This window comes from Protopterus annectens, chromosome 2.part0 (assembly GCF_019279795.1).
Source record: "Protopterus annectens isolate FY-2018-M chromosome 2.part0, PAN1.0, whole genome shotgun sequence".
Lineage (NCBI taxonomy): Eukaryota > Metazoa > Chordata > Ceratodontiformes > Protopteridae > Protopterus > Protopterus annectens.
Genome location: NC_056728.1, coordinates 1,302,759,998 through 1,302,774,147, shown reverse-complemented (window position 1 = coordinate 1,302,774,147; position 14,150 = coordinate 1,302,759,998). Strand labels below are relative to the sequence as shown.

The window sequence follows — 14,150 nt, the reverse complement described above, 5'->3', positions numbered from 1 at the left end:
AGCAAAGTACATATTGGAATATTCAGACCACTCGTTTCTTTTTGTTATTGTAAAACAGGTTCCATTTAATCCAAGGGGTGGTCCCTGGCATCTACATCTGGAAAGTTTATTGGCAACTTAAATTTCAGGCAGATGGCTGGCCAGGTATTAATGAAAATATTTCAGTCTCTAGTTTTTTAAAATTAAAGTCTTTATGAAGATGACAGCTGAATAGGTCTTTAAGACTCCAGAAAAGTTAAAAACCTTTTTTATGGATAGGCTGGGGATATGAAAGTTTCTGCTGACAGGAATGGCTATCTTTGATCACATGATTGTGAGCAATTTTTAAAACCTGAATACACCTGGGTTTGTTATCTGAAGAAGTCTTGAATTTTTCAGGCTAAAAGCGCTTATAAGTTTATGGCCGAAAAAGGACTCTGCTAACTGTTGGTCTTATTTTTCTTTTAACTTTTTATATTCAACTTTTGAATATTTGAAGTTTTTAATTTAGGACTATCTGGTTACTCGAGTGCTAAAGGTTTCCTCGTGGCCACGGTGTTTGTTTTATTTAGTTTAAAATTAGGTTAAAATGTCCAAATGCAAGAATGCCGCAAAAAATTTTGACAAAAGAGAGAGGTTAGAGGTGCTTGGTAATACCTGTGTGATGGGAAAGAAGAGTCCATTGATAAAAGCAAAAACAGAATAAAAGGGGCCACTATGCAATTTTTCAGAGGAAATTGTATGCAGGAGTCTAAGGAACAAAATGAGGCAGTTGCCAAACATTGGTCACAGTGCAAAACAGTGATAGAAATGAGCTATATTCTTCTCATAACTCTGGTTTCTAATCAGCTCTCTTTAGAAAATATTTTACCATGCTTATCTGATAAAATCTTTACTTGTACATGAATGACAAAGCCTTAAATAATAGCATTTTGTAGTCACATATAAAAGACGACTTAATTGCTTGTTTGTCAATACTTGTGTTGCACTTGAGTGAGTGTGTGTGTGTGTGTGTGTGTGTGTGTGTGTGTGTGTGTGTGTGTGTGTGTGTGTGTGTGTGTGTGTGTAGATATGTGCATGTAGGTGTGTGTCTATGTGTGCATGTATTTCTGTGGATGTGTGCAAGTGTGTTCATGCATTTGTGGGCATGCACGTGTGTGCATGTGCATGGATGTGTGTCTGTGTATGTGTGTTCATTTGGGGATTTAGCTGCCCTTCCTAATATGACTAAGTCTTCTGTAATTGGCAACTGTGGCCAGAAACCAGAAAAACACATTTTTTATAATCTTACCTTGATTTTGTATGCTATACTAATGTTCCTTCAGTACTGAAAGTAGTTGTTACTGTTTTGTATTTTGTTCTAAGTTGAAATTACCTTAAGACACAGTGATGTAATTTTTCTTTAATTATATTATTTTATTTGAGCTTCCTCTTTTCTATAAGGCACACTGTATTATCAGAAAATGGGATTATCATGTCCTCCCTTCTTATGCAGGTTCTATACATTTATTTAGAACGCAAATATTCAGAGCTACTTTGAGAATCTCTGAACAGAGAGTTTGAAATTTTCTTCTAGTAATGCACTGTGGTTTGTGTTCATCATGTTTTAAAGATAATATAATAAGCTGTAATTGACTGCACACATGTGAATACCAACAGACTCAAAACCTTTTGAGCCCATTTGGTGAAAACAAATGAAGATCTAGAAAGACATGCTTTAGAAGATGGGCAGAAAGCAGAATGTAATATCACTGTCAGCTCAACATTGTAAAATCATATTTATTAATCCACAGGCTCGACCTGTAAACTAACAAGACTGATGCTTCATGACTGTGCATGTCAAAGTTCAACCACTGTGTAGAAAACAAAACTATAACATTTCTGCCATTTTCTCTTACTATAAGAATGACTACTTTTAATAACACACAAAACTAAGTGTGCAGCAAGAGAACAGTTACCTCTTAATCTAAAAGTACTGCACTAAAGCATTAGCTTGGGCTTAAAAAACTACTGAGCTTTCTAATGCCAACATTTTTTTGTATCATTAGCACAATTTTAGCAACCCAATCTCCCTATACCAGATCAGTTTGTGTAACAATATTACAAATAATCCACACCTCTGTGAAAACAACTAACAAAGCTGATACAAACTATAACCACTGCTTAAATAAAAGCTGCTGTCCTGCTGGCTACATCAGAAAAGCTTACATAAACTGTAAGCTGTCTTTGTAATATCTTCCTCAGTATAGCAGTTATTCATGAATCATCCTAATTCTTTTTGACTCCTGTTCCTTGCCACGGTGCCCAAGGTTAAAGAATGAACGCCATACTACTGATAAAGCTGTTAGTGTTCCTAAAACTGAATTGTAACTTTACTGATGTAAAAACAGTTTGCATATATTTAAGGTAAAAAAAGGAATGAGTGTAGTTGGTTGCCTTAACCTGTTCCTACAAATTGAATACAACATTTTCTAAAATAGAAAAAATAAGCTGATAGGATCAAATTGTTTATCTTAGGATGTTACTTCAGTTTAGAAACTATTTTGTTTCTTTAATGTGGCCAGTAAACAGCAGCTCATATGCTCATGGTACACATTTCTTTTAAGTATCCTTCTTGTAATATGTGCACTTGAGATAGAGGGGCAATTACTGTTACACTACTTATTTATTTAAACTTTGTTTAATGGTTAGTACCACTAGGCCAATGGCCTCTTTTCTGGGAGACCCGAGGTGGTATTAATATTGAACAGGGTAAACTTAGCCAGGATACTGGGTGGACATCCAATTTTTTTGTCTTGATGATCTGTACCACAATCACTAGGTGGTGATGGAGGGCTGCTGCTGACTTAGTTATGAGAAGTCAGGTAGAAGGATTCCATGAGAGATGGAGCAGTGTGGATTTTGGAAGAAGCAGACTGGGAGGTAACTGAAACTATTACAACTAAGGAAATTATTGTAACAGGGTTAGAAGGAAGTGGAGTACTAACATAGGTTGAACATAATTCAATGGAGCAAAGTAAACCATATAATGGAGTAAAAGCAAGCTGGACTGAAGTAGCTGAGCACATTATGGAAGCAGAAGAAATGACAGTTTCAGCATAAAGCACAGTGGATTCTGAAGGTAAAGAAGCATAAAACTCTTGTGTGTTTGCCTAGTAGAGTAACTAGTGCAGTTTAAAGGCACACATTACCAACTGATTATATGAAAAAAATCTTATGTTGATGCTGTAAGAATGGAAAGTCAAGCAGCTGTGAAAACAAAAAAGAAATGCAAAGCAACAGACTGTAGCTGAATAATTCAGAACGAAGAAGCCTTAGGTAAGAATTAAAACAATGACTGGCTTTTATTTAAACTGATATGATGTTTTGGACAATATAATTTTGCCTTTAGGATTTAGTATGAAAGACATAAGAGCATTAATTTGGACACTGAAGACTTCTGTGAAGTGACCTTTGAGATGTTCAGTTTATTAAAAGAAAGCATATCTGATGCAGGAAGAAAACAATACTACATAATGGATGGATTGTATTTTTTGAATTTTGCACTGCTGCTTAAAAGGAAAATGCATGGGCAATACAGAACTGCTGACAATGACATTGAAAAGAAGTCTTTTTTCTTCTTTGTTTATAAAGATATGCATGCTATAAAAAGGCATTTGATGAAAGAAATGTCTGAACATGGAGGGGTGGTAAGTGTTAGTAACATTAAATGTGATAAAAAGAAGGATATAGCATGTGCAAAATGTAATAAATGTTAATTGAAAGAGAGGGACTGTGAGATACTGGGGCCAGCCAAAGGCCTGCTTTTTGTAGAGATGAAAGGCATTTAGTACAAGACTATGAAAAATGAATATGAAGACAATGTGGAGAGAGGGGGACATATTAGTAATAATTGTGAACCAAAGAGTAGTAAATGTAATATTCAAGGGCATTTTTGGTTTCTTTGCTACGGGACAAAGGAGTAGCTAAAAAAATGCTGAAAATAATAGCAAAGAAGATGAGAATGATAACATTGTGAAAGAAAATTTAGAACAAGAGCATATAATAACTTCAGAAGCAATGGCATTTACTCTTGGTGAAAAAAAAAGATTTTATTCTTAAAGAAGAAAATATGAAGTGAGAAAGGAGATGAGGGGATTTTCACACTGGAGAAGAACAAGAATAAAATAATGAAATATCAATAGGTGAAAGGTTATGACGAAGGAAAAGAAAAAGAAAAGCTGAAAAAAAGAAGTAAAGAAAGCTAAGGGGTGATGTAAAGATACTAAATGTTAATGTGAACAGTATAAGAAATGATACTAGAGGCTAATTGTAATTAAATGGTGTAAGAAGGTGAAAGCAGAAATTATATATTTATTAGATATACGATGTGTTAAAGAGGAAAGGGATATAATTGAGGCCTTGTGAGGAAACAAGATTATATGGTCTGTAGGAGATGAAGAATGTTCAGGTATATGAAGAACTGAAAATATTAGATGTTACAATACTACTACCAGTTAGGATGATGATGTGTGATATAAGTAAAGTTGAAAGATATGTAAAATTATTTGTAATTTATGCATACACAAACATAATAGACAAGAAAAAGTATGTTTCATGTCCTAAATTATGTTTTAGTTAATGTGTTTATTATTATTATAGGAAACTTTAACTATAATTTTAAAAAAGGAGAAAGGGAAAGTAACAGAAGATGTAAAAGTACTGAAGGAAGTTATTAAAAGTAGGGGACAAAAGAAAGGACTCATCAAAGAGGATTATTTAAAACTGAGACAGATTATGTAAAATATGCAAAAGGAATAGAAAGAGGTGTGGAAGTTGCAGAGGTACTAAAAAAGGAAAGGAACAAAAGAAATGAACCAGGAGAGTAACACATTATGGGAAGAACACATGACAATGAGGAAATTGTATGAAAATTAGTCAGTATGGCAGGCAGTGTTTAAAGAACATTTTTAATGGTAGAAAGAAGAATGAAAAATAAACATAACAAGAAATATAAAGAAATAATGGAAGAGATTCATGTAGAAATTGAGAAAAAAGGCAACAGAATAAGAGAGATTGAAAGAAAGTTTAATAAAAACAGAGAAAAATCTAAAAGATTGTTATTTAGGTAAAGATCTTTCTTAAAAGGTAAGCTAGAGGAGATATCAGCTTATTTAGAAAACAGGTGAAAATAAAAGAAGGAATAATGGATTTATTATTTGATGAATATGGTGGTATAAGATATAAACAAAACTAATAATGGAAGTAGTGCAAAGCTTTGTAGATAAAGTTGTATGAAAAGGAAGAAGTTGAGAAACAGACATAGTTTGTTAAAAACGTGTACGTACTAAGAACTTGGACAAGAGATTACCATGGATGAAATGCATGAAGTTATGAAATAAGGAGTCAGCATCAGAATTAAACACAAGTTTTACAAGTGAATGGAAATAGAAGAAAAGATGGCTTTCTGTAAAGTATTAAATTAATGGTTAGATAAAGAAAGAAGTATGTAATGTGTGGTGAAACTGATGTGGAAAAATGATGAAAGGAAAGATATAAAAAACTGGAGACCTATAACTTTTGGGAATACTGACTATAAAATATTTATGAGAATAATGCAAAAGGGATGCAAAAAGTGTTGAATTAAGTAATTGGGAATGGTGTTTTTAGTGTAAAAGGGAATGAAGTACAGGAAATGTTAATAAAAGTAAAATAAATAAGCATGATCTTGAAAGAAAAAAAATGGGGTAAGATCGGTTATGTGTGATATATACAAGGTTTTTAATAAAATATGTCATGAGACAATGTGGGAAATTTTGGAAGCATATGGAATAATTAAACAAAGAGTGGAAGTTATAAAAACTTGTTATAAAAATTCATGTTAGAAAGAATGATAAATGGATATATGGAAAAAAGAGATCTGGGTAAGAAAGGGAGTTAAGCAGTGGTGTCTTTTAAGTAGGTTTGTTTTTGTTCTAGTAATGAATAGAATTATTCAAATGTTTATGTCAGAAAAGGATGAAGGATGTTGGAAGATGGAAAAGGAAAATGAGATACTGGTATTTTGTCTTATGTATATGATTTGGTTTTGTAACAAAAACACAGAGGTTGTATGAATGAAAGAGTTATAAGAATTGAAGAGTTATTAAAAGGTTGGTATAAGATTGAATAAAGGAAAAATTAAGGAGGTTGGTGAAATAAAAAAATTGTTATAATAGGAAAGAAGTTAATAAATTAGGGGTTAAGTATGGGGAATATGAAAGCATACTTAATCAATGGAAAGAGCAACTGGAAGAAATTAATAAAAAAATTACTTGCATGGTAGAAAAACTTTAATTTATCATATAATAAAATGGTGTATATGTTAAATATATATTTTTGGGAAACTTGCTTATGCAGGGGGTTGGTTATATGTTTCCAGGAAAATGGAAAAGAAATTGCTAAAATATATCTTTTTAGTTATAGTTGAGGTTCAAGACTGAATCCTATTAAAATAAGAATAATATTCAATAAAAGAAGGGTGGATTAGGTTTAAATAGTATGAAAAACAGGGAGAATAAAATGGGAAAATTGTTATATGAGAGGTATGGAAACAAGTAAAATGGAAAAGAAGGGATGAAAAGAGATTATGGAAAGAAAGGAATATGAAATAAAGTAATGTTATAGAAATTAAGAATTGATGCATGTAGTACAAAAAGGGGGAATACTGAAAAAAGTATGCAGGTTTTTTTCTTGTATATCAACGGCATGATTTATTTATTTTTTATTTATCATTTTGTTGACTGAGAAAGTCCGACTAGGAAAGTGCCTATTTTCAGTGGAGGCTGGGGGAGAAATGCTCCAGATCCATGTCTTTGGATTGTGGGAGGAAACTGGAGTACCTGGAGGAAACCCACGTGAATGCAGGGAGAACATGCAAACTTTACACAGAAGACACCCCAGTGGAGAATCGAACCAGAAAACCTCTTGCTGTGAGGCGACAATGTTAACCATTACACCCCTGCACTGCCCGATATTTTATCAGATTATATTAGTAATGCAGTAAAATAAAGAAGGAAAAGGTTTGAAAATATCTATGAAGCTGGGGAACTTTTGTAGAGAATTTTGTTAAACAAGTCACCTCTTAAGGGAAATATGAAATATAAATCAATAAAAGAAAGAATGTGTTATGATTGCAAGACAGAGGAATCTACAAAACATTGTTCTTTTAAAATGTAAAATGAATATCCCCTGGACTCAATAATGCCTACACTAAGTGCATACTGTTCTGAGTGAACAGACAACACATCATAAATCACACCTTCTTCCTCCTAATTTTAGTTTTCCTACTAATTTCCTTGCAGCTTTAAATATCGACAGGGATTCATAAAGGTTACCACAAAGTGTAGACCACATGTACACTTAGTGTAATCTTTCTGAGTGACTAGAAAGCACATAATATGTGGTAGGGATGTTCCTGAATACATATCATGTACACTTAGTGTACGCATTAATGAATCTGGCCCTATGTCTTGTTGAGAAAAGTTTAAAAATGTATATAGTTGGGAAGGTTTCAAGGAAATGAATATGGAAATTATATTGGATGGTAAACATGAAAAAGAAAGGAAAGAGGAAACTGATAAATAGGACAAAATATTATTTGTTGCAATCTGGATATTGTAGAAAAGAAGGTGTGAAAGACTATTGTATAACAAAAACAGAAAGGACGAAGATATATTTACAGAAATAAGAAAATGGATATGGAAAAAGCATTGGGGTGGATAGATACGGAAATGGGAACAGAAAAAGTATGTACAAAAATTGTGTTGTGTTACTGATGTAGAAATTATAAAAATGAAATGAATATGACAGATATTGGGGTTGCAAAAATATGTAAATAATGGGTAGATATAAAGCAATCCCTACTCTTTTTCTATAAGTTTGAGATCTTCTACAGCCACATGATCTGGCATCAACTCAAGGAGATGAGGCCTCAGTTTAATACCTCATTCAAGAGTATAGCACCCTCCTTATGCTGTACTGCAGGATCAGTACCAGAAAACAAATACAAGTACCTATTGTAGGAATAGAACCCACAGTCTTCATTACCCAAGATAAATATACTTCCTTTTGAGCTACTGAGACTGCATTGAGGAAATACGGATCTGAGCTAAAGCATAGCACTTTTAAAATAAATATATTTCATAAATTAAACAAGAGCTGGAATTTGTTTTCAACACCATATCAACTCACAGAACCGTGAGTATTTTGGCATATGAATTGTTTACATTAAATGCATGTAGAATATATCACTATTATAAAGGTAAACATTTAAACATACATTTTCTAATAGCCCATTTGTTAAGCATAATAATCCCCTATAAGGTAGGTAAAGCTAGGGAAATAATGGACCATTCAGAGGCAGTGACATTCTCTGCCTGTAGCATCAGGCCTTAGAATACCTTGCAGTGGGCCAGTTTGCCTTGGTGATGACCACCCTGCTGAATATTATTATTTTTATGTTGTTTTTCTGGGGTAATATCCTTAAATCTGGTGGTCAGGACTGTATAAGAGAGAGTGACATAAACTTCTAAAAAAAGTGTCATGAAATTTCTTTCAAACCCAACATCTTGAGGAAGCTGGACTGTGCAGAACTCTCACAGAAGAGAAACATAGTTCTGTCATCCCTTTTATGTGTGCAGCGCAGGGATCATTTTGTAGGGAGGAAAATACTCCCTGGGAAAAGGAGATGTGTTTAGAACAGAGCCATTTTTAATGAAGTCTCCCATTGTGAAGAAAACTAGACCACTTGATCATGGACAGCCATTAAAAATGAAGTGGTAAGTCTTGTCTACTCCTTATTCTAGCCAGTGTCAGTGATGACAGAATTTCTTTCCAATAATAACTATTTATTTTGACTGGGGCAGCTCCTGTTAGAGGTAGCTGGGAGGACATCACTTTTCTTTCTTTGAAAATTACTGAGCTACCCCTTTGTATTTACAGGGAATTCTTTCCATGAAGAGAATATAGGGCATTCAGTATTAAGTACCTATCCTTTAGTGTGCTGGTTATGATACATAGTTTAAAAGAAATTAGCTGGTTTGTGCAAAAGCAAGCTACCTTATTTAGTATTTTCTTTGGTGCTTGTTTTATTAGTGATAAATGCAGCATAGTCTCTAATCACAAGAGTCAGCTGATATATTCTGTCAGGTATTTTTTAATGCATTCATCATGGTTCCATTTTCATTCTTTTAAAATATTAGCCATCGTGATTTCTTAACTTATTCATCAATAGATTGAAGCAGAATGTTTGTTTTTAATTGCTGTCTTTTGAAAATGCTATTGCAAATGTTGAGTGCATGTGTGCATGCATGCATATGTGTTTGAGTGCATGAGTGTTTGCGTGTGTGCATGTAAGTGTGTGTGTAGAGTTATAATATACTAGTTAATAGTTTCATTTGCTTCTTTTTTTCTAAAGGGTTGTATGCATTCTCATTGATCGGATTTTTTCTTTTCGTTTCTTTATCTAATCTTTTTTGATATTTCTCAGGCCATTTTATAATCTTATATAATCCTGTACTGTACTTCACACTATTAATATGAAAATGGCAAGTCATATGTAGCACCTGGTGTAAACACAGCCCTAGCTTCTCTGAAAAAGAGCCATAGATTCAAAAGTATTTACTGCCTCAATAAAATTATATAAGTGAATTATGTACTCCATAATGCTTAAATGAACCCACTTTCATGTCTCTGCAGTCCTTCGGGGTGTACCTTCTGGGGAAAGAAACCCTGGTCTCGAACTCGGAAAATCCTTTGGCAAGTTGGCATGCTTATCAGTGCTCCAGTGGTGATTTCACTAATTGCAGGCATTGCAATCCCGGTTATAATTGTTGGGATCCCAATATACATAGGACGAAAGGTAAGTTTACAGAAAGGCACTGTATTTGTTTTATACTAATTTAATGATGTTAATGGCATTCCACCCACAGTCTTAAAAGATATTCAAAAACTGTCACCCTAAAACCATCCTATTGACAAAAAAGTGGATTTTCTAGGCTTATTATTCTCTAGGAATGCAGCCCCACTTCTTTATAATAAGAATCATGTTGGGGCTCTAGCAAAGTATTCTGTAATTCTTTTAGCACCTCAAAATCTTTTTCCCTAGTTTGGTGTGTAATGTCCCGTACATTTCATGTATAATGGCCCTGGATATAGCTTGTAGCTTTAAAAGTAGTATTTCATAGGACCAAATGGCAGCTGTACGTGTTCTTAGGGTACTGGTGGCAGAATGTTTTTATATTTGTATTCCTAGTTCTAGTCAGTAGGGTGTCCCTAATGTGGCAGTCCCTAACAAGTACAATCTAGTGGGCATAATCTTTTCTGTCAGAGATGGCAGCATATATATGTATGTTTTGAGGGGTGTGGGAAAGGCAAACAGGAAATTAAAGAAATGTCATATTTAACTTTGTGTAAAATAAAATAAGAACAGTGATGATAAGAAAAGAAATGAAACTACGGTTTTCCTTAAAAAATGAAAAAAATGCAGTACAGAAAATGGAAAGAGTTTGTGGTGAAAAGGTCTTGTCAATGGGATCTCGTAGCATTCTTTTGTAAGCAAAATAGGCAGTGAAAATTCTGAGATGCATGTTTGTGGTTTTCTTTGAACTCTACAGATCGTTTGTCCTTCTTCAGTATGGATCATAGATGACAAAAATTAGGAAATGGCCATGACTCTGCAAGCCATCTTATGTTTAGGACACCAAATAATATGATGTTACTGAACACTTTTAACAATAAGTAGGCTCAGGTCAGGTGAAATGCTAGTCAGTCCTGCTTAAGATCCTATTTTGTCTTGGATATGCACACCAGTGACATTGGATATAACTGCTAAGGAAACCTGTATACCTCTGCAGTGACAAAAGTCCAGCATAAGGTGGATGGTGACAGATATCAGGGGAATTTCCTCAAAAACAGATTTAGGGCTAGTGATTGAAGTTCAGTACTGAGTAGGCAGAATGTAATGATGAAAGGAATACAAGAACACATGATGACTACTGACTATGGAGACAGGTTGCAACAAATGGAAAAGCAAGTTGGATCCATGTTGCCTCACTCACTCATGCAAGTGTAAGAATGCCTTACTATAAAGTGACAAAGATGGTGAAATATATCAGGATACTAGCCACATGAAAAAGATTGCTCGCTAGTATAGGTATGAGAACCACATGTCCTGCAACAGTAAAATTAAAGTGAAGTTTCTACACTTAAATACTGAACAACAAAGTTTGCTGTAGCATTGTTTATAGATCATTGGCAGACACAGAGCATGCACCCCTCACAAGCCTACAAATGGCACTAGTCACAATGCTGCTGAGTTGTGCTTCATATTCAAATGTAATACAACTTCAAACTTTATATTCCCCCATTTGGTCTAATAATCTTATAATCCCAAGGATCACAATATTACAACTATGGTCCTTGGAATTGCAACATTAGTTCAGAACACAAAGAGAAGTGGATCTGGTTTAGTATGTCTACAGCTGGTACATGTATATTTACTGTAGAGCTAGTACAGATATGTAATGTAATAAGTAAATGACTTACATATTCCTAATGTGAGTAAAAGTAAATGAAATATTAACAAAAGCATGATGTGTGCTGCAAAGTCACCATGTAGTGACAGAGATATAATGAAGATAATAAAAAAATTGATCAGTGAAAACATCTCTACCTTCTACTCAAAACAAGGTGATTACATTAGATAGTTCTTACTCTCTCAAACTGCTCCTGCAAGAATACCTAATTTGTTAACTCCACTGCGATTTTCCTTACTAAAAATAATTATAAACTACATTCCCAATGCTTTATTCACTCCCAGTTCTTTTTACTCTTCTCACAGGTGGTGACTTAATCCTAACCCAGAACTTATCCTGTGAGAACTCCCTATGTTATGAACACCTCTACTATCAACCTCCAAGTACTATGCCTAGCTACAAAACTCTTAAGATCCTACCTACTGGGTCTGTTAGAACAACAGACACATGTTAAGATACAAAACTATTCATATGATTCCATGCCAACTTATTTTACATAAAACATCCTCCTCTACCTATCAAATAATATTTCTGCATCATCTTCTTAAAACAAGGTGCACTTCTGCATTTCCTTGATTGTGGTGACATATATCCTAACCCAGGATCTATCAATAAGAATTACAAATTATCACAACTTTATAATCTTTCAAGCCTAAATATATTCCAATATATTCCACATAAACTCTAGAAGCATATGCAACAAACTCTAGAAGCATATGCAACAAAACTGAGCAAATGCATGCTTGCATACAGTATTACAAGTCTGGTATCCTAACTATAACTTGAAACATGAGTCAAACCTATCATTCCAGAAGAACAAACTCTCCCTCTGGATAAAACCTACTAAGAGTGTAATGGCTATCCAAAGTAGCCAGTGGTATCTTAATAACGTATTCAAGCAACATTGAACGAACTGCCTCTGATGAAGTTGCAGCAAATGCAGAAGTGCTACCTGAAAAGTAACACATAGCATAACACACAAATCATACCTATCTATATTACTCCAAGTAGTACTTACACACAATGCTGATATCCTGGAAGAAATACTGTCATGGATTACCTTAAACACAAAATAAGATGTAGTCATTTTAGAAGACAGTAACATTGACCAAAACATAATTTCTGCTAGTGAACTTTATAAAAACCTAATTTATTACCACTAACCTATGCAGCCTTAATGAACTTACAAATGAACTTACAAAACTGACAAAATAACACAAAGAAAAAGTATCTTAGACTGAATATTACTATCCTTCACTAAGTATACCTGTGATGCAGGCATGCCTTGTGACACTGTTAGTCATCACCACCCAACTTATATTACATTCATATAAACCAGAATAAGTAAGAACATTACTTATGCTTGCACCAGATCACAAAGAGCATTTAATGCCTTGCGACAACAAATGAAACTGGGATCCCTTAAAATACCTTCCACTGGATGAGGCAGTCAGCAACTTTAACAACACATTCTAAAGTATCTTTAAACTCTCATGCTTCATTATGAAAAAAGAGAATAAAGTACTTCACAACCCATTGGTTAGTTATTGAACTTAAATGGATCATGTCACAAAGCAACAAGGCATGGAAAACATAGAAACAATGACAGTCTCTATCTGCTCTTAACACATATAAAACTCTTAGGCATGAAGAAAAAAATCTGTTACTTGACTCTCAAAGAAAAACTACTACATATATCTTAAGACAGCTAACCACCAAAACCCTAAAAACCTTTGAAAAAACTACTAACAACCTAATATTCTCATCACCCGTGACATGTAGGCCAGCAACATAACACAAGGTTGACAGGACAGTTTTATATGTACCACATTGTGTGACACATTGCAGTAGGAGTAGTAGTTACCCCAGGAGGCAGCAGAGTTCAGTTTACAGCAGACACTGTACATACAGCTGTACACTCTACTTGACCTTCAGGTAGCATCCAGTTTTATCTGTGCTGATGTCTCTGCTTGAAGCAATACAGTGAATCTAAGGAAGTCTGGAAAATTTGTAGAATGAAGTACTACTGGCGCCTTAAATCTCCTGGTACTACTGAATAAACTTGAAAATCCTAGCTTGCCTGTATCTTAGGAACCCTTTTCTTATGTTGTGTTTCATTTATGAAGAGCATGCAGTTTTGGCAGATTATCTCAGAATGATAAGACTGCAACCTGTTAATGAGTGTCTCCTGTGGTTCTGGGTTTGAGCCATTTGGTTTCCACCTGCAGTCATTATGACTCTGAACAAATCCCTTAACCAGATAAAGCTTCTAGGTTACCCATGAAAGGGACAACTGTATCCAGTAGGCTTACCTTTTTAGCAAATAAATAAAAAAAGCAGCTTACCCTAAACCTTATGGTGATATTCTTAAATATTCTGCTCCCAACACTTCTGGGGAAACTAGTATCACATCTGTGAACATATTACACCACCTCATAAAAAGCAGCCTGACGGATTAAAAAAGTACTGTTAGTAGTTGATACCTTGCACATGATCTGCAGATCCTAAAGACAACACAAAACAGTTGGACATATTTAGATACACCTGCTAATTATTAAGCACCTAGACAAATTTATATTTATTAATATGACAAGCCCACTGGATAAGTACCCCTTG

The 14,150-nt window shown here is 34.3% G+C and overlaps 1 protein-coding gene across 5 annotated transcripts in view; it reads left to right on the top strand.

Moving 5' to 3' along the window:
* Nucleotides 1–14,150, top strand: part of LOC122793456 (E3 ubiquitin-protein ligase RNF19A-like) — an 862,167-nt gene that overhangs the window by 722,486 nt on the left and 125,531 nt on the right. For all 5 annotated transcript variants that reach the window (XM_044061482.1, XM_044061481.1, XM_044061484.1 and 2 more), the window contains one exon: nt 9,697–9,859. In XM_044061482.1, the coding sequence (XP_043917417.1) occupies nt 9,697–9,859 (163 nt within the window). The remainder of the gene's footprint in view (nt 1–9,696; nt 9,860–14,150) is intronic.